Genomic DNA, 22,743 nt, shown 5'->3' with positions numbered 1-22,743 from the left:
GTGGACTGTATGATGAGGTAAAAGAAATTATTCAGATAGTGAAGGGAGGCAAAAATTTAATAGTCATGGTTGTCTGGAACTCGATAGTAGAAAAAGGCAGAGAAGGAAACGTAGTAGGTGAATATGGAGTGGGAGTAAGGAATAAAAGAGGAAGCTGCCTGGTAGAATTTTACACAGAGCATAATTTAATCACAGCTAACATTTGGTTCAAGAATCATAAAAGAAAGTTGTATACATGGAAGAAGCCTGGTGATACTGGGAGGTGTCAGATAGGTTATATAATGGTAAGACAGAGATTCAGGAACCAGGTTTTAAATTGTAAGACAGACTCTGACCACAATCTATTGGTTATGAACTGCAGATTAAAACTTAAGAAACTGCAAAGAGGTGGGAATTTGAGGAGATGGGACCTGGATAGACTGAAAGAACCAGAGGTTGTAGAGAGCTTCAGGGAGAGCATCAAACAAGATGGCGGCAAGTAGTAGTGAAACAGTTCTTAGCTCGTGTAAAAACACTTCTTTAGACGATAAAAAGTGTAGAAAGTGCGCAAAAATGTTGAAAACTGGAATCACATGCAGGGAATGCAACAATTCGTTTCATTTTCGATGTGCTAAAATTGACTCATCAGTGAAAGAAAACAACGAATTTACGACAAGCTGGAACTGCATTCAATGCTGCCTTAAAAACTCAGGTAAAATTACAAATGCAAAAAGTTGTGACTGTAAGTGCGAATTCTCAGCATTAGTTGAAGATTTAATACGTGAAATTCAGTGTTTAAAAGCTGAGGTTACATCACTAAATAAAAAGGTGAACGAAATTGATCGGCAGTGCCTGTTGAACGGTAGTAGGCCTAAATCAAAAACAAAGGAATGCTTTCCGACTATTGTAACTCAAAACAGGTATCAGATTCTTGACGAAATACCGATGGCGGAAGTTGCAGCATTAAAATCCGTGCAAACTAAAAACAACCGTTCAAACTGTAAAAAAATTGCCAGTGATAATTTCAAAAAACGCCAAGTCCCGAACTCATGTATTAATGCTAACTTAGTGAGTGAACATAAACAAATAGTTCAATGTAACGACAGTGAAGTCCGTGAAAGAAATGACAGTGTAATCCATGAAAATGTATGCAAGAAACTATTCCAAAACGGCAGTAGAAGCGAGAAGAACCAGAAGTACAAGAAGGGCCGAATTCTTATATATGGGGACAGTCATGGTCGCGAAATAGCTCAAAACATCGTGAATATCCAAGACGATTTTACAACTGTGGCTCACATTCAACCTGGTGCACCTCTTTCTGCTGTGGTGAAGCCGTGTGTGCAAGATAGTGAATCTTTCTCAGCAAATGATTATGTCGTTATCATCGGTGGTACAAATGATGTGGCTAAAAACCAAGCAAATGACGCTATCAGGCACATGAAAATAACACTCGGTAAGTTGACTGGCACGAAAGTAATTGTTGTTAACGTTCCACATAGACATGATCAAATGGACCAATCTATTGTGAACTTGGAAGTGCAAAAGACAAATGTCAGGCTTAATACAATATGTAATAAATTTCGCAATGTGTCTTTGGTAAACATCAGTAAACTAGAAAGAAACCTGCACACAACTCATGGTATGCACATGAATAAGAGAGGTAAAAAGTTTGTGAGTAAATTAATTATTAATGAAATCAGACGAAACAATACACAAAGCAGTGTAAATAAGTGCATTGCTATGGAATGGCACAACCCACTCAAACAGGACCTACCACACAAACAGCTACTGCTGACAAGCCAGGGAAACTTGTAAGCCCTGCTGGACAGCCTGGTAGCTCTAAATCTCCCTGTATGGTCCAGCAGGAGAAACTCAGCCCTAATATCATACAGCGGAACCCTTGTAGTCTTAAAAACAATCAGCCTGGTAGGGTGACACCCCCATCAAGTGTTCAACAATCCAAACTCACATTCAAATTAATTCAGCAGAACTTTCAAAGTCTTAGCAATAAGCACAATGAGTTGGATACCATTGCAGCAATTGATAACCCAGATGTTTTAGTTATAAGTGAACACTGGTACACAGATGAGCTAATCAGTGTATGTAAGCCACTCTCCATGATCTTTTGCTCTGCCTTCAGTAGAAAAGAGAAACGTGGTGGTGGGGTAGCTATCTTTGCTACCAGCAGTAGTAATTATAGTGTAATAGATGTAAGTGCTTTCAGCATTGAGGGAATAATAGAACTAGCAGCAATTAATTATAAGTAGGGGAAAGAGAACTTAATTATTATAGGCCTATATAGACCTCCATCTGGTAGCCTAGATATTTTCTTTGATGTTCTTAACGACCTGCTTGTTGACATTGACAGTAAACACTGCAGTAAAAATGGCTGGGTTAACATAATACTAACTGGAGATATAAACATTGACCTGTTGTCCAATGACTCTATCTCTAAAAAACTAATGCTAATACTAGCACAGTTTAACTTAACATTTCTGATAAATGAGCCCACTAGAGAGGTCAATAGTATCAAATCATGCATTGACAACATTATAACTAACATGTCCCACTTTACATGCAGTGCATCAGTTCTGAAGCTTGCCATTTCTGACCACCACGCAATACAGGTATTGATAGAAGCTGAAAATCCTCATGTCAATAGAAAAGAGAAACAATATGTAACAAAAAGAATCACCAATGATGACAATGTTAAAGATCTCAACAGTTTGCTGAAAAGCTTACAATGGGGTGAAAAAAACAGCATTACTTTCAGTGAATTTGCATCATATTTTTATTATTGCTTCAGTATTTCATGCCCAGAAATGACCTTTACAGTAAATGACTGCAAAAAGAGACAAAAAAATAACTGGATAAATCATGAAGTAAAAACAGCAAGAGAGAAACTTAGACTTTTCCAATATGCAATGGTAAATAATAACAATAATAATAGACTAAAGGTAGAATTTAAGAACTATCATGATTATTATAAAGATCTGCTGCTAGAAACTAAAAGTAAATATGTAGCCACAATGTTAAGGAACTCTACTAACACTGGACTAGCTGTTTGGAAAGTAATAAATAGCTTTAGGGATTGTAAGGACAGATCTACCAGTGATTTTACTATAAACCATAAAGGGCGTATCATGAAACTTCAATGTCAGATTGCAAATGTTTTTAATGAGTACTTTTCTTCTGTTGGAAAATCTGTCAATGACCATTTTAAGAATCTTCAGTATAGATATAAGGGCATTCCAATCAAACAAAGCATATACTTGGCCCCAACCAATAGCAAGGAAATCCAAACCATAGTAAGGTCATTAAAAAATACAAAATCAGCAGGCTATGATGGATTGTCTATCAGTACACTGAAAAGATGCATAGACAACATATCTGATGCCATGGCCACAGCAGTAAATGATGTAATTGCATCAGGTTGTTTCCCAGATAGTCTAAAGATAGCACAAGTAACCCCAATTTACAAGAAAGGTGATAAATCAAAAATTGAGAACTACCGTCCCATCTCAATCTTACCTGCATTTTCTAAGGTAGTTGAGAAAGTTATTTATACTAGATTAATGACATTCCTGAGTCAACACAATTTAATATTTGAAAATCAGCATGGCTTTATGAAAAACAAGTCAACTTCAGTAGCCGCAGCACAATTAATAGACAAAATAATAACTGCCATAGAGAATAAGGAGTATGTAACTGGAGTGTTCCTTGATCTAGAAAAAGCTTTTGATTGTGTCAACATCACCATATTACTTGACAAGCTATGGAACCTGGGTATTAGAGGAACTGGCTATGATCTACTAAAATCCTATATGTGCAATAGAAAACAATTTGTCTTGCTTAAAACAAAAAGTGGGTCTTTCAAATCTAAAATTACTGATATCGAATATGGAGTGCCTCAAGGTTCTGTCTTGGGACCCCTTCTTTTCTTAATTTATGTTAATGACATACAGTATTGTTCCCCTAACTGTAAAAAAATATTGTATGCAGATGATACATCAATTGTGGGTAGACACGAAGACTATGACAGTCTGGAGGTGCTGTGCAACAGTGCAACTAATGAAATAGTGAAGTATTTTAATGAAAGCCATCTAAATGTAAGTGCTTCAAAGACTGCAATGATGGAATTTAACACAAGGAAACAAATAGAATTTGGTATGAAATTATCCATAGGAAATGACATTGTGAAAAAAGAAAAATGGACAAAGTTCTTGGGAATTACAATCCAGGACAGCCTCAAATGGGACATGCATATCGATTCCTTAGCCTGTAAGCTGTCGAAGAATGTATTTGCTATAAATATGATGAGCAAATATTGTAAGGATATGGGTGTACTAAAAACTGCTTATCATGCACTATTCTCATCAAATTTAAACTATGCTGTAGAAATATGGGGTGCAACAACTCAAGCCAACCTAAGCACATTATTAATACTACAGAAAAAAGTTATCAGAATTATTTGTGGTGCCAAACCCAGAGAATCATGTCGAAATCTGTTCCCAAAATTAGGAGTGCTTACCATTATAGGTTTATACATATTGAAAGTTATATTGCTCGTTAAAACAATAAATCCAAATTTCAACTGTGACCTGCACCAGTACGATACAAGGCAAAAGTTCAGATACCATGTAAATAGCCACAGAACAGCTTTATATGAAAAAAATGCACTTTATGCTGGGCTGAAGCTAGCTAATGCCCTACCAAAAAGTTTCACAACCCTTCCTAGTAACAAATTAAAAGATCAGCTAAAAAAAATTCTAATTGAAAACCCTTTTTATTCCTTAGACGAGTACTATATCTATATGAAAAGTGCTTCATAAGTATGTCAAGCTCATAGTTTAAAGTAACTTACAACTAATACGATGTTGATAACAACAATATTTGTAATATTGTGATTGTATACTACCAAATGTAAAATGCATCAAATGTAAAATTTATTAATACAAACAAACCATTAGTTTTTAAATTTATAAACTGACGTATTCAGAAGAATAATCTATATGATGTCCTGAAACTGTATTATTTCTAGGGATTGTATTTGATTATTCGATGTTGAATAAATATTATTATTATTATTATTATTATTATTATTATTACTAGGGAACGATTGTCAAGAATGAGGGAAAGAAATACAGTAGAAGAAGAATGGGTAGCTTTGAGAGATCAAATAGTGAAGGTAGCAGAGGATTAAGTAGATAAAGTGACGAGGGCTAATAGAAATCCTTGGGTAAAAGAAGAGATATTGAATTTAATTGATGAAAGGAGAAAATATAAAAATGCAGTAAATGAAGCAGGAAAAAATGAATACAAAAGTCTCAAAAATGAGATTGACGGGAAGTGCAAAATGGCTAAGCATGGATGGCTAAAGGACAAATTAAAGGATGTAGAAGCTTATCTCGCTAGGGGTAAGATAGATACTGCCTACAGGAAAATTAAAGAGACCTTTGGAGAAAGGAGAACCACTTGCATGAATATCAATAGCTCAGATGGAAACCCAGTTCTAAGCAATGAAGGGAAAGCAGAAAGGTGGAAGGAGTATAGAAGGGTGATGTTCTTGAGAACAATATTGTAGAAATGGAAAAGAATGTAGGTGAAGATGAAATAGGAGATATGATACTGCATAAAGAGTTTGACAGAGCACTGAAAGACCTAAGTCAAAACAAGGCTCTGGGAGTAGACAGCATTACATTAGAACTACTGACGGCCTGGAGAGAGCCAGTCCTGACAAAACTCGACTATCTGGTGAGCAAGATGTATGAGACAGGAGAAATACCATCAGACTTCTAGAAGAATATAATAATTCCAATCCCAAAGAAAGCAAGTGTTGACAGATGTGAAAATTACCCAACTATCAGTTTAATAAGTCACAGTTGCAAAATACTAATGAGAATTCTTTACAGACGAATGGAAAAACTGGTAGAAGCTGACCTCGGGGAAGATCAGTTTGGATTTCATAGAAATGTTGGAACACGTGAGGCAATAGTGACCTTACGACTTATCTTAGAAGAAAGATTAAGGAAAGACAAACCTACGTTTCTAGCTTTTCACAATGTTGACTGGAATACTCTCTTTCAAATTCTGAAGGTGGCAGTGGTAAAATACTGGGAGTGGAAGGCTATTTACAATTTGTACAGAAACCAGATGGCAATTATGAGAGTCAAGGGACATGAAAGGGAAGCAGTGGTTGGGAAGGGAGTGAGACAGGGTTGTAGCCTCTCCCTGATGTTCAGTCTGTATATTGAGCAAGCAATAAAGGAAACAAAAGAAAAGTTTGGAGTGGGTATTAAAATCCATTGAGAAGAAATAAAAATTTGAGGTTCGCCGATGACATTGTAATTCTGTCAGAGACAGCAAAGGACTTGGAAGAGCAGTTGAACGGAATGGACAGTGTCTTGAAAGGAGGATATAAGATGAACATCAACAAAAGCAAAACGAGGATAATGGAATGTAGACAAATTAAATCGAGTGATGCTGAGGGAATTAGATTGGGAAATGAGTAGTAAAGGAGTTTTGCTATTTAGGAAGTAAAATAACTGATGATGGTCAAAGTAGAGAGAATATAAAATGTAGACTGGCAATGGCAAGGAAAGCGTTTCTGAAGAAGAGAAATTTGTTAACATCGAATATAGATTTAAGTGTCAGGAAGACATTTCTGGAAATATTTGTTTGGAGTGTAGCCTTGTATGGAAGTGAAACATGGACGATAACTAGTTTGGACAAGAAGAGAATAGAAGCTTTCGAAATGTGGTGCTACAGAAAACACTGAAGATAAGGTGGATAGATCACGTAACTAATGAGGAGGTATTGAATAGGATTGGGGAGAAGAGAAGTTTGTGGCACAACTTGACTAGAAGAAGGGATCGGTTGGTAGGGCATGTTCTGAAGCATCAAGGGATCACTAAATTATTATTGGAGGTCAGTGTGGATGGTAAAAATCGTAGAGGGACACCAAGAGATCAATACACTAAACATATTCAGAAGGATGTAGATTGCAGTAGGTACTGGGAGATGAAGAAGCTTGCACAGGATAGAGCAGCATGGAGAGGTGCATCAAACCCATCACTGGACTTAAGACAACAATAACAACAGCACAAGGAGACACAAGCAGATGTCTGCTTGTGTCTGTATATGTATTGATGGATATGTGTGTGTGTGTGTGTGTGTGTGTGTGTGTGTGTGTGTGTGTGCGCACGCGAGTATATACCTATCCTTTTTTCCCCCTAAGGTACGTCTTTCCGCTCCCGGGATTGGAATGGCTCCTTACCCTCTCCCTTAAAACCCACATCCTTTCATCTTTCCTTCTCCTTCCCTCTTTCCTGATGAAGCAACCGCCTGTTGCGAAAGCTCGTAATTTTGTGTGTGTGTTTGTGTGTTATTTTATCGTGCCTGTCTACCAGCGCTTTCACGCTTGGTAACTCTTGGAATCTTTGTTTTTAATATATTTTTCCCACGTGGAAGTTTCTTTCTATATGTATATATATATATATATATTAAAAACAAAGATTCCAAGACTTACCAAGCGGGAAAGTGCCGGTAGACAGGCACAATAAAATAACACACAAACACACACACAAAATTTCTAGCTTTCGCAACCAACGATTGCTTCTTCAGGAAAGAGGGAAGGAGAGGGAAAGATGAAAGGGTGTGGGGTTTAAGGGAGAGGGTACGGAGTCATTCCAATCCCGGGAGTGGAAAGACTTACCTTAGGGGGAAAAAAGGATAGGTATATACTCGCACACACACACACACACACACACACACTCATATCCATCCATACATATACAGACACAAGCAGACATATTTAAAGGCAAACAGTTTGGGCAGAGATGCCAGTCGAGGTGGAAGTGCAGAGGCAAAGATGATGTTGAATGTCAGATGAGGTATGAGTGGTGGCAACTTGAAATTAGCGGAGATTGAGGCGTGCCACCCTCCACCTAAAACTATCCAATCTCTTGGTTTCCCACCTCCGGAAAGGCAACTCACTCACCCTCCACAACCTTCCCAACACACCTCAACTTCCTCTCTTTGCACACAGACCCAGTCTCTCCCATCTACTCAATCTCCCACTTCCAGCTCCACTCCCCCCCCCCCCCCCCCCCACCCCCAACACCTCAAAATTCTAGTCAACACAATCTGGAACCACAACACCCCAATTCAGTAGTTAACCTTTCATCCAAACCTCTCTCCCAATGCGAAACCTCTGTCCTCTCCAAAGGCCTCACCTTCAGCCCCACTCCGAGTTTCAAACAAACTGGCCTTGTCAAAGATTTACTGTCCTACACTCGTAGTCTCTGCTGGAAATATCACTTTGCCACGAAGAAAAATAATCCTGAATCCCACTCCTAATGATCCAACTCCCCAAGACACTATTCAAATCCAACCCTGCCTGGAACAGTTCCATCCTCCATCACAGCGGGACCCACCTCCTCTTCCTCAAAATCACCCTCTCCAAACATTCCAGGAATTTCTCACTTCCAGCCTTGCCTCTCAATCTTTCTTGAAAAACCTTAATCCTACTTCCAACATCACCACAGCTGAAGCCCAGGCTATCGGCGATCTGAAAGCTAACTGATCCATCATCATTCTTCCGGCTGATAAGGGTTCCACGACCGTGGTACTTGATCGTCGGGAGTATGTGGCTGAGGGACTGTGTCAGCTTTCAGACAACTCTACATACAAAGTTTGCCAAGGTAATCCCATTCCTGATGTCCAGGCGGAGCTTCAAGGAATCCTCAGAACCTTAGGCCCCCTACAAAACCTTTCACCTGACTCCATCAAGTTCCTGACCCCACCGACACCTTGCACTCCTACCTTCTACCTACTTCCTAAAATTCACAGACCCAAACATCCCAGCCACCCCATTGTAGCTGGTTACCAAGCCCCCATAGAACGTATCTCTGCCTACGTAGATCAACACCTTCAACCCATTACATGCAGTCTCCCATTCTTCATCAAACACACCAACCACTTTCTCGAACACCTGGAATCCTTACCCAGTCTGTTACCCTCAGAAACCATCCTTGTAACCATTGATGCCACTTCCCAATACAGAAATATCCCGCTCGTCCAGGGCCTCGCTGCAATGGAGCACTTCCTTTCATGCCAATCACCTGCCACCCTACCTAAAACCTCATTCCTCATCACCTTAGCCAGCTTCATCCTGACCGACAACTTCTTCACCTTTGAAGGCCAGAAATACCAAAAATTAAAGGGAACAGCCATGGGTACCAGGATGGCCCCCTCGTATGCCAACCTATTTATGGGTCGCTTAGAGGAAGCCTTCTTGGTTACCCAAGCCTGCCATCCCAAAGTTTGGTACAGATTCGTTGATGGCATATTCATGATCTGGACTCACAGTGAAGAACAACTCCAGAATTTCCTCTCCAACCTCAACTCCTTTGCTTCCATCAGATTCACCTGGTCCTACTCCAAATCCCATGCCACTTTCCTTGACGTTGACCTCCATCTGTCCAATGGCCACCTTCACACATCTGTCCACATCAAACCCACCAACAAGCAACAGTACCTGCATTATGACAGCTGCCACCCATTCCATATCAAACGGTCCCTTTCCTACAGCCTAGGCCTTCGTGGCAAACGAATCTGCTCCAGTCCTGAATCCCTGAACCATTACACCAACAACCTGAAAACAGCTTTCGCATCCCGCAACTACCCTCCCGACCTGGTACAGAAGCAAATAACCAGAGCCACTTCCTCATCCCCTCAAATCCAGAACCTCTCACAGAAGAACCCCAAAAGTGCCCCACTTGTGACAGGATACTTCCCAGGACTGGATCAGACTCTGAATGTGGCTCTCCAGCAGGGATACGACTTCCTAAAATCCTGCCCCGAAATGAGATCCATCCTTCATGAAATCTTCCCCACTCCACCAAGAGTGTCTTTCCGCCGTCCACCTAACCTTCGTAACCTCTTGGTTCATCCCTATGAAATCCCCAAACCACCTTCCCTACCCTCTGGCTCCTACCCTTGTAACCACCCCCGGTGTAAAACCTGTCCTATGCACCCTCCCACCACCACCTACTCCAGTCCAGTAACCCGGAAGGTGTACACATCAAAGGCAGAGCCACGTGTGAAAGCACCCACGTGATTTACCAACTGACTTGCCTACACTGTGACGTTTTCTATGTGGGAATGATCAGCAACAAACTGTCCATTCACATGAATGGACACAGGCAGACAGTGTTTGTTGGTAATGAGGATCACCCTGTGGCTACACATGCCTTGGTGCACGGCCAGCACATCTTGGCACAGTGTTACACCGCCTGGGTTATCTGGATACTTCCCACCAACACCAACCTATCCGAACTCCGGGGATGGGAACTTGCCCTTCAATATATCCTCTCTTCTCGTTATCCACCAGGCCTCAATCTTTGCTAATTTCAAGTTGCCGCCACTCATACCTCACCTGTCATTGAACATCATCTTTGCCTCTGCACTTCCGCCTCGACTGACATCTCTGCCCAAACTGTTTGCCTTTAAATATGTCTGCTTGTGTCTGTGTATGTATGGATGGATATATGTGTGTATGTGCGTGCGAGTATATACCTATCCTTTTTTCCCCCTAAGGTAGGTCTTTCTGCTCCCGGGATTGGAAAAGGAACTTCCACATGGGAAAAATATATTAAAAACAAAGATTCCAAGACTTACCAAGCGGGAAAGCATCGGCAGACAGGCACAATGAACAAAACACACAAACACACACACAGAATTACTAGCTTTTATCAGGAAGGAGAGAGAAAGACGAAAGGATGTGGGTTTTAAGGGAGAGGGTAAGGAGTCATTCCAATCCCGGGAGCGTAAAGACTTCCCTTAGGGAGAAAAAAAGGACAGGTGTACACTCGCACACACACACACACACATACACACACACACACACACACACACGTGCACACACACACACAAGCGCACACACACACACACACACACACACACACACACACACACACACACACACACACATATCCATCCGTACATACACAGACACAAGCAGACATATTTAAAGGCCTTCAAATATGTCTGCTTGTGTCTGTGTATGTGCGGATGGATATGTGTGTGTGTGTGTGTGTGTGTGTGTGTGTGTGTGTGTGTGTGTGTGCGCGAGTGTACACCTGTCCTTTTTTTCCCCATAAGGGAAGTCTTTCCGCTCCCGGGATTGGAATGACTCCTTACCCTCTCCCTTAAAACCCACATCCTTTCGTCTTTCCCTCTACTTCCTGAAGAAGCAACCATCGGTTGTGAAAGCTAGTAATTCTGTGTGTGTGTTTGTGTGTTTTGTTCATTGTGCCTGTCTGCCAGCACTTTCCCACTTGGTAAGTCTTGGAATCTTTGTTTTTAATACATATATAGTAATCTCACTGGTTCCACATCATATCAATAAAGTAGGGTGAAGTGGGGTAAGTGTAACCACATTTTGGCATAGTTCAACTTTGACACCAAATTGCCAACTTGTTATTGAAGATATGATTTTGAAATTTCTCATACTTAAAGTTTGACTTATTGACTTTTAAACAATCTACATTTTGTTTTTGAAAAAAGAAATTATATGGTCAATTAATTGTTTTGAAAATTTTGTGGTGTGAGGTTACACTTGCCCCATGGTTCGGGGCAAGTGTAACCACGCATTGTTGTACCCATACAGAGTGTTGTAAAAGAGACTTGGGCTAACTGACCTGATTACCCAATTTTTACTGAATTTGAGGATTTTTAAATTATTAAAATATCTTAAATTTTACTCAATATATGAACTTTTTTGCACACGCCTCTTTGTATATTATGAAATACACAGAAAATGTTAGCCAAACTAAAAAGTAAGCGTTACCCTAAACCATAAAACACTGAAACAGAATGCTTCATAGATGATTTATTTTTGTTTTAGGCCAATAATTGATTAGTTTTAATTCTACAAAAGTAATATTTTTCTTTAGTAGACAATTTAACAAAAACAATAAAATATCAAGAGAAAAGAAAAATTCACTTTATAAGTTCACTTTCTATTATTTTTCATGGTAATTGAACTAAAGTTGTTGGCAATTTGTGTTTAACGCTAAACTGCCCCAAGTCAACTTATTATATTCACACGTAGGCCCTAACTATTATTTAGTCACTGAATGTTTTATGAATCAAATGTAACACCAAATGTCAGGTCACCCGTGCGACTCGAAGTAGGCTCAGGCAGCACTGAAATGACATCAGAGGATGGAAGTTCCGTCTCATCTCTTCTATCAGGCCAGTAGAATTTGGTGCCATGCTTTGTCTTATTTTTGCATCTGAGGAAAATCACTTCTGGATCTCCTAAATCACTAATTTTGCTAACTTGGCCAATAAAATGAACTTTCTTAAATTTGGTGCAAAAGCTACCAGAACATATTTTCCAACTGTAATTTTATCTTCGGCTTCAAAAAAGTTTGCCTCTTTTTCTTCTTCACAGTTTATCATTTCTTTCCTGATTTTGTCCAGTTATATTATGGTCCCATTTTCTTCATCACTTCTTATTAAAGATAGGCCTCCTTCAGTTTCACTTTCTCCACTTGTTGATTCAATTTCCAGTCTTTTTTTCTTGTTACCCACATGAGCAATCAGGGATTTTTTTCCACAACATTCCGAGATGCTATTTCGAATAAAGTAACAGCACTTTGTTTGGAAGATTTACTTTTCATTACCAAGCCCTTTTTATGTTGATAATGCTTTTTTGTTTTGCTTTCACCTTATTATTTTTGTTTCCTTTAAAACCTTTTTCTTTATAGATGGCGTCTTGAAAAGTGATAACTTCAGCTCCTGGTGCAATCCTTTTCTTCTTTGTTTTACCAGTGGGACTACACTGTCAGACTGTCTCATATTTTATAAAAGGAAATGTGGTTTAAAAATATAGTAGACTTGAATAAAAAATAAAATATATCTCACACAAACTCAGTAGGCCTACAAATCCAGCACATCAAGTATTCTGGTATCCATATGTACAGGAAGGCCAGTTTAGTTGATCTAGTGTGATATCAAAAACAAGGTTACCGCTTAAATAAATAAACCTGTTCCGGTAAGTTTGTTTGGGCAAGTGTAACACCCCCGGTTACACTTGCCCCAGACTGTTGGTTACACTTGCTCCATATGGGAAAAAGTTGGGGTAAGTGTAACCATGCCTGGCATATCAAGAGCTTTATCAGTAGAGTAAAATGAATCTCATATTTGAAATTGTCATGCAAAAGTTAGTTTGTAACTAAAAACTTGTGCAGTTATCTTTAAAACTGCAAAAATGACAGATCACCAAATTCTGAGCATGTCACTCACTCGCAGAGTGAAAATGTAGACGTCAATTCAAGTCCAAAATTTAATTACCAATTTATGTCAGATTTGACAACTTATGGTGAAATATAACAAAGAAAGGAGTAAATTAATATGTGTGATAGGTCAGAGGTAAAAATACAGCTTCTTTAAGACACCATAAGCCATGGTTACACTAAGCCCATGGTTACACTTACCCCACTTCACCCTAATTGGGTAAATAATCTACTGTACATGACATAACTAAAATTAAAAACTAAATTGTTGTTGTTGTTGTTGTTTTCAGTCCTGAGACTGGTTTGATGCAGCTCTCCATGCTACTCTATCCTGTGCAAGCTGCTTCATCTCCCAGTACCTACTACAACCTACATCCTTCTGAATTCGCTTAGTGTACTCATCTCTCGGTCTCCCTCTACGATTTTTACCCTCCACACTGCCCTCCAATGCTAAATTTGTGATCCCTTCACGCCTCAAAACATGTCCTACCAGCGGATCCCTTCTTCTAGTCAAGTTGTGCCACAAACTTCTCTTCTCCCCAATCCTATTCAATACCTCCTCATTAGTTACGTGATCTATCCACCTTATCTTCAGAATTTTCTGTAGCACCACATTTCGAAAGCTTCTATTCTCTTCTTGTCCAAACTAGTTATCGTCCATGTTTCACTTCCATACATGGCTACACTCCAAACAAATATTTTCAGAAATGTCTTCCTGACACTTGAATCTATATTCGATGTTAACAAATTTCTCTTCTTCAGAAACGCTTTCCTTGCCATTGCCAGTCTACATTTTATATCCTCTCTACTTCGACCATCATCAGTTATTTTACTTCCTAAATAGCAAAACTCCTTTACTACTTTAAGTGTCTCATTTCCCAATCTAATTCCCTCAGCATCACTCGATTTAATTTGTCTACATTCCATTATCCTCGTTTTGCTTTTGTTGATGTTCATCTTATATCCTCCTTTCAAGACACTGTCCATTCCGTTCAACTGCTCTTCCAAGTCCTTTGCCGTCTCTGACAGAATTACAATGTCATCGGCGAACCTCAAAGTTTTTACTTCGTCTCCATGAATTTTAATACCTACTCCAAATTTTTCTTTTGTTTCCTTTACTGCTTGCTCAATATACAGATTGAATAACATCAGGGAGAGGCTACAACCCTGTCTCACTCCCTTCCCAACCACTGCTTCCCTTTCATGTCCCTTGACTCTCATAATTGCCATCTGGTTTCTGTACAAATTGTAAATAGCCTTTCGCTCCCTGTATTTTACCCCTGCCACCTTTAGAATTTGAAACAGAGTATTCCAGTCAACATTGTCAAAAGCTTTCTCTGAGTCTACAAATGCTAGAAACATAGGTTTGCCTTTCCTTAATCTATTTTCTAAGATAAATCGTACGGTTAGTATTGCCTCATGTGGTCCAATATTTCTACGGAATCCAAACTGATCCTCCCCGAGGTCCGCATCTACCAGTCTTTCCATTCGTCTGTAAAGAATTCATGTTAGTATTTTGCAGCTGTGACTTATTAAACTGATAGTTCAGTAATTTTCACATCTGTCAGCACCTGCTTTCTTTGGGATTGGAATTATTATATTCTTCTTGAAGTCTGAGGGTATTTCGCCTGTCTCATACATCTTGCTCACCAGCTGGTAGAGTTTTGTCATGACTGGCTCTCCCAAGGCTGTCAGTAGTTCTAATGGAATGTTGTCTACTCCGGGGGCCTTGTTTCGACTCAGGTCTTTCAGTGCTCTGTCAAACTCTTCACGCAGTATCCTATCTCCCATTTCGTCTTCATCTACATCCTCTTCCATTTCCATAATATTGTCCTCAAGTACATCACCCTTGTATAAACCTTCTACATACTCCTTCCACCTTTCTGCCTTCTCTTCTTTGCTTAGAACTGGGTTGCCATCTGAGCTCTTGATATTCATACACGTGGTTGTCTTCTCTCCAAAGGTCTCTTTAATTTTCCTGTAGGCAGTATCTATCTTACCCCTAGTGAGATAAGCTTTTACATCCTTACATTTGTCCTCTAGCCATCCCTGTTTAGCCATTTTGCACTTCCTGTCGATCTCATTTTTGAGACGTTTGTATTCCTTTTTGCCTGCTTCATTTACTGCATTTTTATATTTTCTCCTTTCATCAATTAAATTCAATATTTCTTCTGTTACCCAAGGATTTCTAGCAGCCCTCGTCTTTTTACCTACTTTATCCTCTGCTGCCTTCACTACTTCATTCCTCAGAGCTACCCATTCTTCTTCTACTGTATTTCTTTCCCCTATTCCTGTCAATTGTTCCCTTATGCTCTCCCTGAAACTCTGTACAACCTCTGGTTCTTTCAGTTTATCCAGGTCCCATCTCCTTAATTTCCCACATTTTTTAAATTAAAACTTGAATAGACCAACAGTGCAGTGTGGTGTTTAATCTACAACCTATGCAAGAATAATACATGCCGGACATGTTCTGTGATATTTAAGGATGTTTTTCATTCCATGACCTTGGCTCCCTTATTAGCATGAACATGAACCAGGATATTTATTTCAACAGACTTAACGACTAAGTATTGCTCTTTCTTCTGTATCTTTATGATGAGAATGCTGCAGAAACTTCTATCTTGAATACAACAAAAGCCATGTTACAGGGTGGCATGAATAGATTTTTGGTTTGATGAAAACTCAGGCGATCTGTCATACTTAAATTGATCTTCTAAATCACCTGATCTTAATCCTATAAGACAGATTTGGTACTATTTGGAATGGCAGTTGAAGAATAGTAGTCAATGTCCCCAGAATTTGGTAAATTTGTGGGCTCAAATCATTAATGAGTGACTTCAGCTGGATGTGGCATAACTGAAGAAACGTGGACTTTCTTGTTCTCTTGTTCATCAGACTGAATCTGTCATTGAAGGTAGAGGTAACATTACACAGTGTTAGCATGATGTCTCCTGGGAGTGACCAATTTTTTCACCAGTATACGTATCTGTTATTAAAGATATCAAATAATGTGAGTGTTATGTAAAATTGAAATTCTCCATTTCTTCAGTGCTGTAATATAATTAATGTAAATACTTGTAAACTGCGTTCTGTTTGATAATGCATGGCTGTAATAGCCAAAGTATTATTTTCGACACTTCAATGTATACACATACCAATGAAAGTAATCAGTTTATGAAAATATAATGTAATTGGACAGATAAAAACTCTATTCACCAAGCAGCGACAGGAGAACACACGTACAAAGGTGTTTAAGTTTCCAAGCTTTCAGAGCCAGTGGGTCCTTCTTCTGACAGAAAGGTTGAATGGGAAGGAAGAGGGTAGAAGGAAAAGGACTAGTGAGGCTTAGGAAAAGGAGTACAGTTTCAGAAAAGTTGCCCATAATTCCGGGTCACGGGAGACTTACCGGATGTGATGAGAAGGGAAGACTTGTTGTGGGGACTGCCTCAGATGAGATTCGAAAACCTGAGAGCTTAAAGGTGGAAAGTAGGGTAACATGCAAGACAGAGGTTACTGTCAATGCATTGTGTATGAGTTAAAGAAAGCTATGTGCATTGTATGTGATAGACATGGGAGGGGGGCGGCAAAAAATAGACAGGTCAGAAAATGAAAGATATAGAGAATGAAAAGGGAGTGAAGAAAGCAGTAGATACTGTTAGTAAATACTGAGACAAAAGGAATTAACATAAATTAAGGCCAGGTTGACGGTGAGAACCAAGGTCATGTTGTAGTGCTAATTCCCATCTGTGGAGTGCTGAGGGGCTAGTGTCTGGAGGAAGAATCCAGATGGCACATATGGTGAAATAGGCACCAAAATCATGACTGTCATGTTGTAGAGCATGCCCTGCAACACGATATTGTGTGTTGCCATATACACCCTCTGTCTATGCCCATTCTTGGTGGCAGTCATGCATATGTAAAATGCTAAACGGTGTTTTGATAATAGCTGGTATATGCCAAGTGTTATTTCACAAGAGGCTCTCCATTTGAAAGTACAAGAATCGTGATGGATCCTTCCTGTGCGAACATTTTCATGGATAGCTTGGAGAGGGCTTTCCGGGGATCTAGAAGCCTTCAGTCCCTGGTTTGGTGTAGCTATATTAATGACATCTTTGCCATATGGACTCATAATGAGACTGACCTGTTAATATTCTTGGAATCTGTAAATACCTTTTCCCAATTAAATTTCACATGGTCATATTCTGAATGCCATGCCACTCACCTTGATGTTAATCTCTTCCTCACTGAAGGTCAGCTACACACTTCCGTTCACATTGAACCCACTACAGTACTTACATTTTTACAGCTGCTATCCTTTCCATGTGAAATGTTCCTTCCCATACAGCCTGGGTATTCGAGGCAAACATATTTGTTCAGATGCGGACTCATTATAGCAATACACCACCATTCTCAGCTCAGCCTTCACTGGATGTAATTATCCCACCAACCCTTGTTCAAAAGCAGATTTCTCAGGCCATCAAATCTAATCCTAGTACTACTAATCCCTCCAAAAAACAGCTTTGGAATACACTAGTTTTCAGTCAATATTATCCTGGTCTCGAATGTATTAATCAGCTATTTTGACAAGGCTACAACATTCTAAAATTGTAACCTGAAATGTCATCCATTCTGTCCATCATTTTGCCCACCACACCCAGAATAGCTTTTCATCATCCTTTCAACCTGTGCAATATGCTTGACAACCATATGCTCCTTCTGCACCCATCTCCCTATCCTATTGCTCCTACCCCTCTAACCATCCTTGCTGTGAGACTTGGTCTATGCACCCTTCTGCCATGATCTATACCAAACCTGTAAGAGGCAAAACATTTACTATCAAAGGGAGAGCCACCTGTGAAGTGACACATATTATACACCAGCTATTATGTAAACACTGTTCGGCCTTTTACATTAGCATGACTAAAAGCTAGTTATTAGTTAGGATGACTGGGCATAGGCAGAGGGTACATACTGGCAATACCTAACATCCTGTTGCTGAGTATGCTCTAGAACATGGCGGTCATGACCTTGGTGTCTGCTTGACCACATGTGCCATCTGGATTCGTTCCCTAGACATCCGTTTCTCATAACTTCATCATGGAAACTGGTTCTACAACATGTCTGCGTCTCTCACCACACATCTGGCCTTAATTTATGTTAATTTATTTTGATACTTCCTGGCAGATTAAAACTGTATGCCGGACCAAGACTCAAACTCAGGAACTTTGCCTTTCATGGGCAAGTGCTCTACCATCCAAGCTACCCAAGCATGACTCATGCCCCATTCTCACAGCTTTACTTCTGCAAGTACCTTGTCTTCTACTTTCCAAACTTTACAGAAGCTCTCCTGTGAACAGCTTGCAAACTATACCTTTATATGTGTGTTCTCCTGCCACTGCTTGGTGAATAGCTTTCCAAGTGCAGTTTATTACAGTCACAAGTTTAGGATTACCTCTTAAATGTAATATATTTTAGATTTTTTACTTATTCCTTATTCAATGGGACCATTTCAGTAAAAATCTGTTAGAATCATTAGCATATACATTTTTTGGAAATATATTTATGACTTTAGGTAATTTTGTTTCTATGACAATATGTACATCTTTGATGAGATTCCCACAATGGATATATGGAACAAAAAGTATATCTGATCTGATCTTCAATCCACTTGTGTCTAACTGGTCAAATTGTCATTATTTAGGCATCAGGTGCATTTAAATGTGACAGCCCTTCAATCTTGGACTGAAAGGAAATCACAAGTGTTGTCATGATTCCGGGTGACCAGGTCTGATCCCACTGAGGGAGGATTAGCATACTACATACCAAGCACATTGTAGCCTCCTTCACAGCTGCACCTGCCAAACGGGCAAAAGTAATGGACTCACTAAAACAACCCATGTCATTGCACACCACTGGTTGGAGACTAGCAAAAATCAGATCTCGAATCACCATCTAATGTAGGGGTTGTCATTCACACCAAAACACAGACTTTGGTGTAGTGCTGTGCTGTTGATGAGTGGTGTCTCATCAGTTTCAGTGATGAATGTAAGTTTTACTGTGCCTTGGATGACCGTTGTCTAGAAGTAAGACAGAACTAATGGAGAGAACACATTCTGTCATTTTTTGAAGACATTTCCATATTCATTTAAATTGAGATAAAATAAAGCAGATTTCTTCCTGCTGATAAGGGATTATTTTTGTTGCTTAGCTTTCCAAGTAATGTTGCTTACAAAGTGACTGATCCTTAATGAGGGTAGACTGCAGTCATTATGTCTGTTCCTACACCATTTGTTATGAAACAGAAAAACATAAATATTAAATGATCTCTTACTAATTTATGTAGTAAAAGTAACAACTCACTGAATTTTTAATTTTTGAGGTGCTGAGTTATTGATATGCACATATAAAAGAGACTGAGAACTTCACTAGACCTAAGACAAAACCTTGTTCGGAGTTATTGAGTACACACACACACACACACACACACACACACACACACACACACACATATGTACTGCAGATGGACTGAGGTGAGTGTTTGTGTCAGGTGGAGAAGGTGAGAAGAACAGAGCAGAGAGAAACTGTGGGGAAAAGTAACTGTGGCTGGGAGGGATTAGCAACAGGTGAACACAGCAGGAATGTGACACCCATCTAAATCTTTGATAGGGATGTTGGGAGTAGGTGTAGGGTAAGGTGACTAGGATACTGCACATATTGGGTGGCTGGGGGAAGGACTGAGAAGAGTTGTGGATAGGATTCCACTCATGATGCGCAGTGATAAGTAATTAAAGTCCTGGTGAAGAATATGCTTCAGTTGTTCCACTCCAAGATGATATTGGGTGATGAGGGGGTGCTCCTTTGGAGTTGATACTTCAGGTTAATCATAGGATGAGGAATGCATGGGGATATGGCACAGGAAATCTGTCATCTGACTAGAGTGGGGGACAGTGCATGTCTGCAAAGACTTAGTGGGACCTTCAGCATATTCTCATCGCTGTAGATACACCATCCATGGGTGGCCAGATTATACGGGCATGATTTTCGGTGTGGAAGGACTCACATATCTCAATTTAGGCACTTTTGATAGTTGCTGGACTTCATATGGACAGAGCTATGGATGAAGCCATCTCAGAGGGGGAGGTTAACATCCAGCAAGATGGTCGTTTCCTCCCTAACCACTTCTCCATATCATCATCGTTGTGCTTTGTGTGGATTCACAGGTACCAGTGCCCATGTTGCAGTCCTATCCCATACACTGAATGATTCGACACGTCTACTATTCAGTGAGTTGTTACGTTCATTCTTTAATTATTTACTTTCCATTGGGACTCCCCAACACCGTATTTTAAATCTGTCAGGAAGTATTCCCTGGGTCATTGATTAATTACAAACGTACCTTAAGGATTATTCTATCAAGATACTTAAACATTTTAATATTCTAGAAGAAACACAATCATAGCCAGACCAGAGAAGTCCTGAAATGTACTCACGCACATACACACATATCTACTCCACACATAGTAAGAATGAGTGAATGAAAGTATACTTCTTATTTTGATTTATTATAATTCAAATAACAGAATAAGTTATTGTTAAGTGTTTTTTCCCTACACTGAATATGTGTTATATTTGCAGGAGAACCATCATCTTCCTTTGGTCTGCGATTTTATTGTCATCAATGTGGTCGAACATACAAGCATGAGGCTAAGTTGAGACGCCATTTACGTCTGGAGTGTGGAGTACCACGGCACTTTAAGTGCTTTGGATGTTTAAAAAGTTTTATACACAAGCATCACCTCACTAAGCATCAGCGCAAAACCAGATGTATGGAGAGCTAAATCAGGGTTTCGTGTCTAAATAATACAAAAATAAAAAAAATTTCTATAAGGGCTCATAGAAAAATGTGGTTTTCAATATTTGTGTGTTTAGAAATCATTTCTTTACAAATCGTTTCTTTACTCATATTTCTATAATGAAATATATTACTCTGTAAAAGTGCCGAGAACCATTTGGAAATCCATATGCGTGTTAGTTAAGTAATAAACCTTACACTTCTTTATTGACAACTATACCTTTGTTACTCTTAATTTTATATTTACTAGAAGTAGCTTAAACAGTTGTGAACTCAGAACTGTTAATAAGATGCAAAGTGTATGTGAAACTGTTTCCATATTTCAGCTAGTGTTTGTGTTCATCATAGTTAACCATAAAACTCACTTTTAAAAGATAAGGAAAGCAAAAATACAAGAAGAGAAAAATTGAAAACGTCAGTTTGCATGGAGGGATGTCTAGAAAATGTATTGAAACGAGATTCCTCCTTTCATCTTTTCTGAAATAAAGATTATTCAATTTTTTTCATTTATATTCCCAGTTCATGCACCAATTAACTGCCTGGTATTTTAATATAGAATCTGATCATCTCTATAAAATATAGCAAGTAGTTGTGCTGAGCAATCTTACAATGTGGGTTTCAACATGTGGTGTCCTATATTCTGTTAAAGTTGCCCATAGCTTTGTATTGCTAAAACTACTTATTGACCTTATTAGTTGGATGGGGAACTCAGCTGCTGTTTAATAATTCCTGTGTATTTCATGTTTAAGTATGTTCATTTATTTTTGATGTACAGTACATTGCTGCATTTTCCTTAAATTAGATAAGTGCATTGAGAAGGATTTAAGTACCGAGTAAATTTTGAAAAAAGAAAAAAGAAAAAAAGGACCAGTGATGTTATTTGTCTTGTAAAACTTCCATTGTATTCTGTTGGCATGGGAAGTTCTATGCCATTTTATGAGTTTTGCGGACAGTGTAGATATCCTGTCATGCTTTGTTTTCTACATATGGTGATTTAAAATTGCCTGTCTGATTTCTGTGGATGATATGTGTATTGTGTAACTTGTAAAATGAAGTAAATTATCAGGCAGATGTCAATACGTGATGGATGAGCATTGTCTCTTATAGATCCTTGGTAAGTGTTGGTGGATGTGTAAATAATAAAGTTCTGCCGCCTTAGGCTAACTTCAGTCTAATTTCCTTTAATGACCAAGTTTTGGACCAGATCACTGGAGTGGCTAAGGGGAGTCCATTATGACCCATAGTTATGAAATGTGTTGTATGCAAGATTTTGTGGACAGGAGTCTGGGAACAGCAGCTTTGAACCAATCTGTTTTTGGAGGTATGTACAATACACTTCCATGGTGTGGTCCTGTGGCATGACTGCTCTTAATTAGTTACTGGAATGCTTGAATTCTCTTCATTCCGGCATCAGATTTACTAAGGAATTTTTCTTGGATATCTTGATTTATAAAAGAAAACACAGAACTCCAGTAAAATGAGATTGGTCATACATAGTCAGAAGTATTTGGTGTAAGCAAGCATATGTTGTTGCTTGTTTCTGGATGTGATCACTGTCCAGTATTCATGACAAGACATATCACCACCATGATTTACAGAGGAAACTAT

General features: G+C 39.1%; 1 protein-coding gene across 1 annotated transcript; it reads left to right on the top strand.

Moving 5' to 3' along the window:
- The first annotated feature begins 514 nt into the window (after window positions 1-514).
- LOC126356024 (zinc finger protein 583-like) lies at window positions 515-22,259 on the top strand. The gene is made up of 2 exons (XM_050006678.1): window positions 515-1,432; window positions 20,919-22,259. Exons 1-2 carry the CDS (start codon window positions 553-555, stop codon window positions 21,119-21,121), a joined length of 1,083 nt encoding a protein of 360 aa, XP_049862635.1. The 5' UTR covers window positions 515-552; the 3' UTR covers window positions 21,122-22,259.
- Window positions 22,260-22,743: the final 484 nt, after the last annotated feature.

Source organism: Schistocerca gregaria, chromosome 3, assembly GCF_023897955.1.
Source record: "Schistocerca gregaria isolate iqSchGreg1 chromosome 3, iqSchGreg1.2, whole genome shotgun sequence".
NCBI lineage: Eukaryota > Metazoa > Arthropoda > Insecta > Orthoptera > Acrididae > Schistocerca > Schistocerca gregaria.
The sequence above is the reverse complement of the archived record's forward strand: the minus strand, read 5'-3'. Positions and strand labels throughout refer to the sequence as shown.

What these genes read in the sequence shown, in the direction of transcription:
- LOC126356024 (XM_050006678.1), top strand. Translation starts at nt 553, where the DNA reads ATGTTGAAAACTGGAATCACATGCAGGGAATGCAACAATTCGTTTCAT. An exon ending in GCACATGAAAATAACACTCG is followed by an intron (nt 1,433 to 20,918) that starts GTAAGTTGACTG and finishes TTATATTTGCAG; the next exon opens with GAGAACCATCATCTTCCTTT.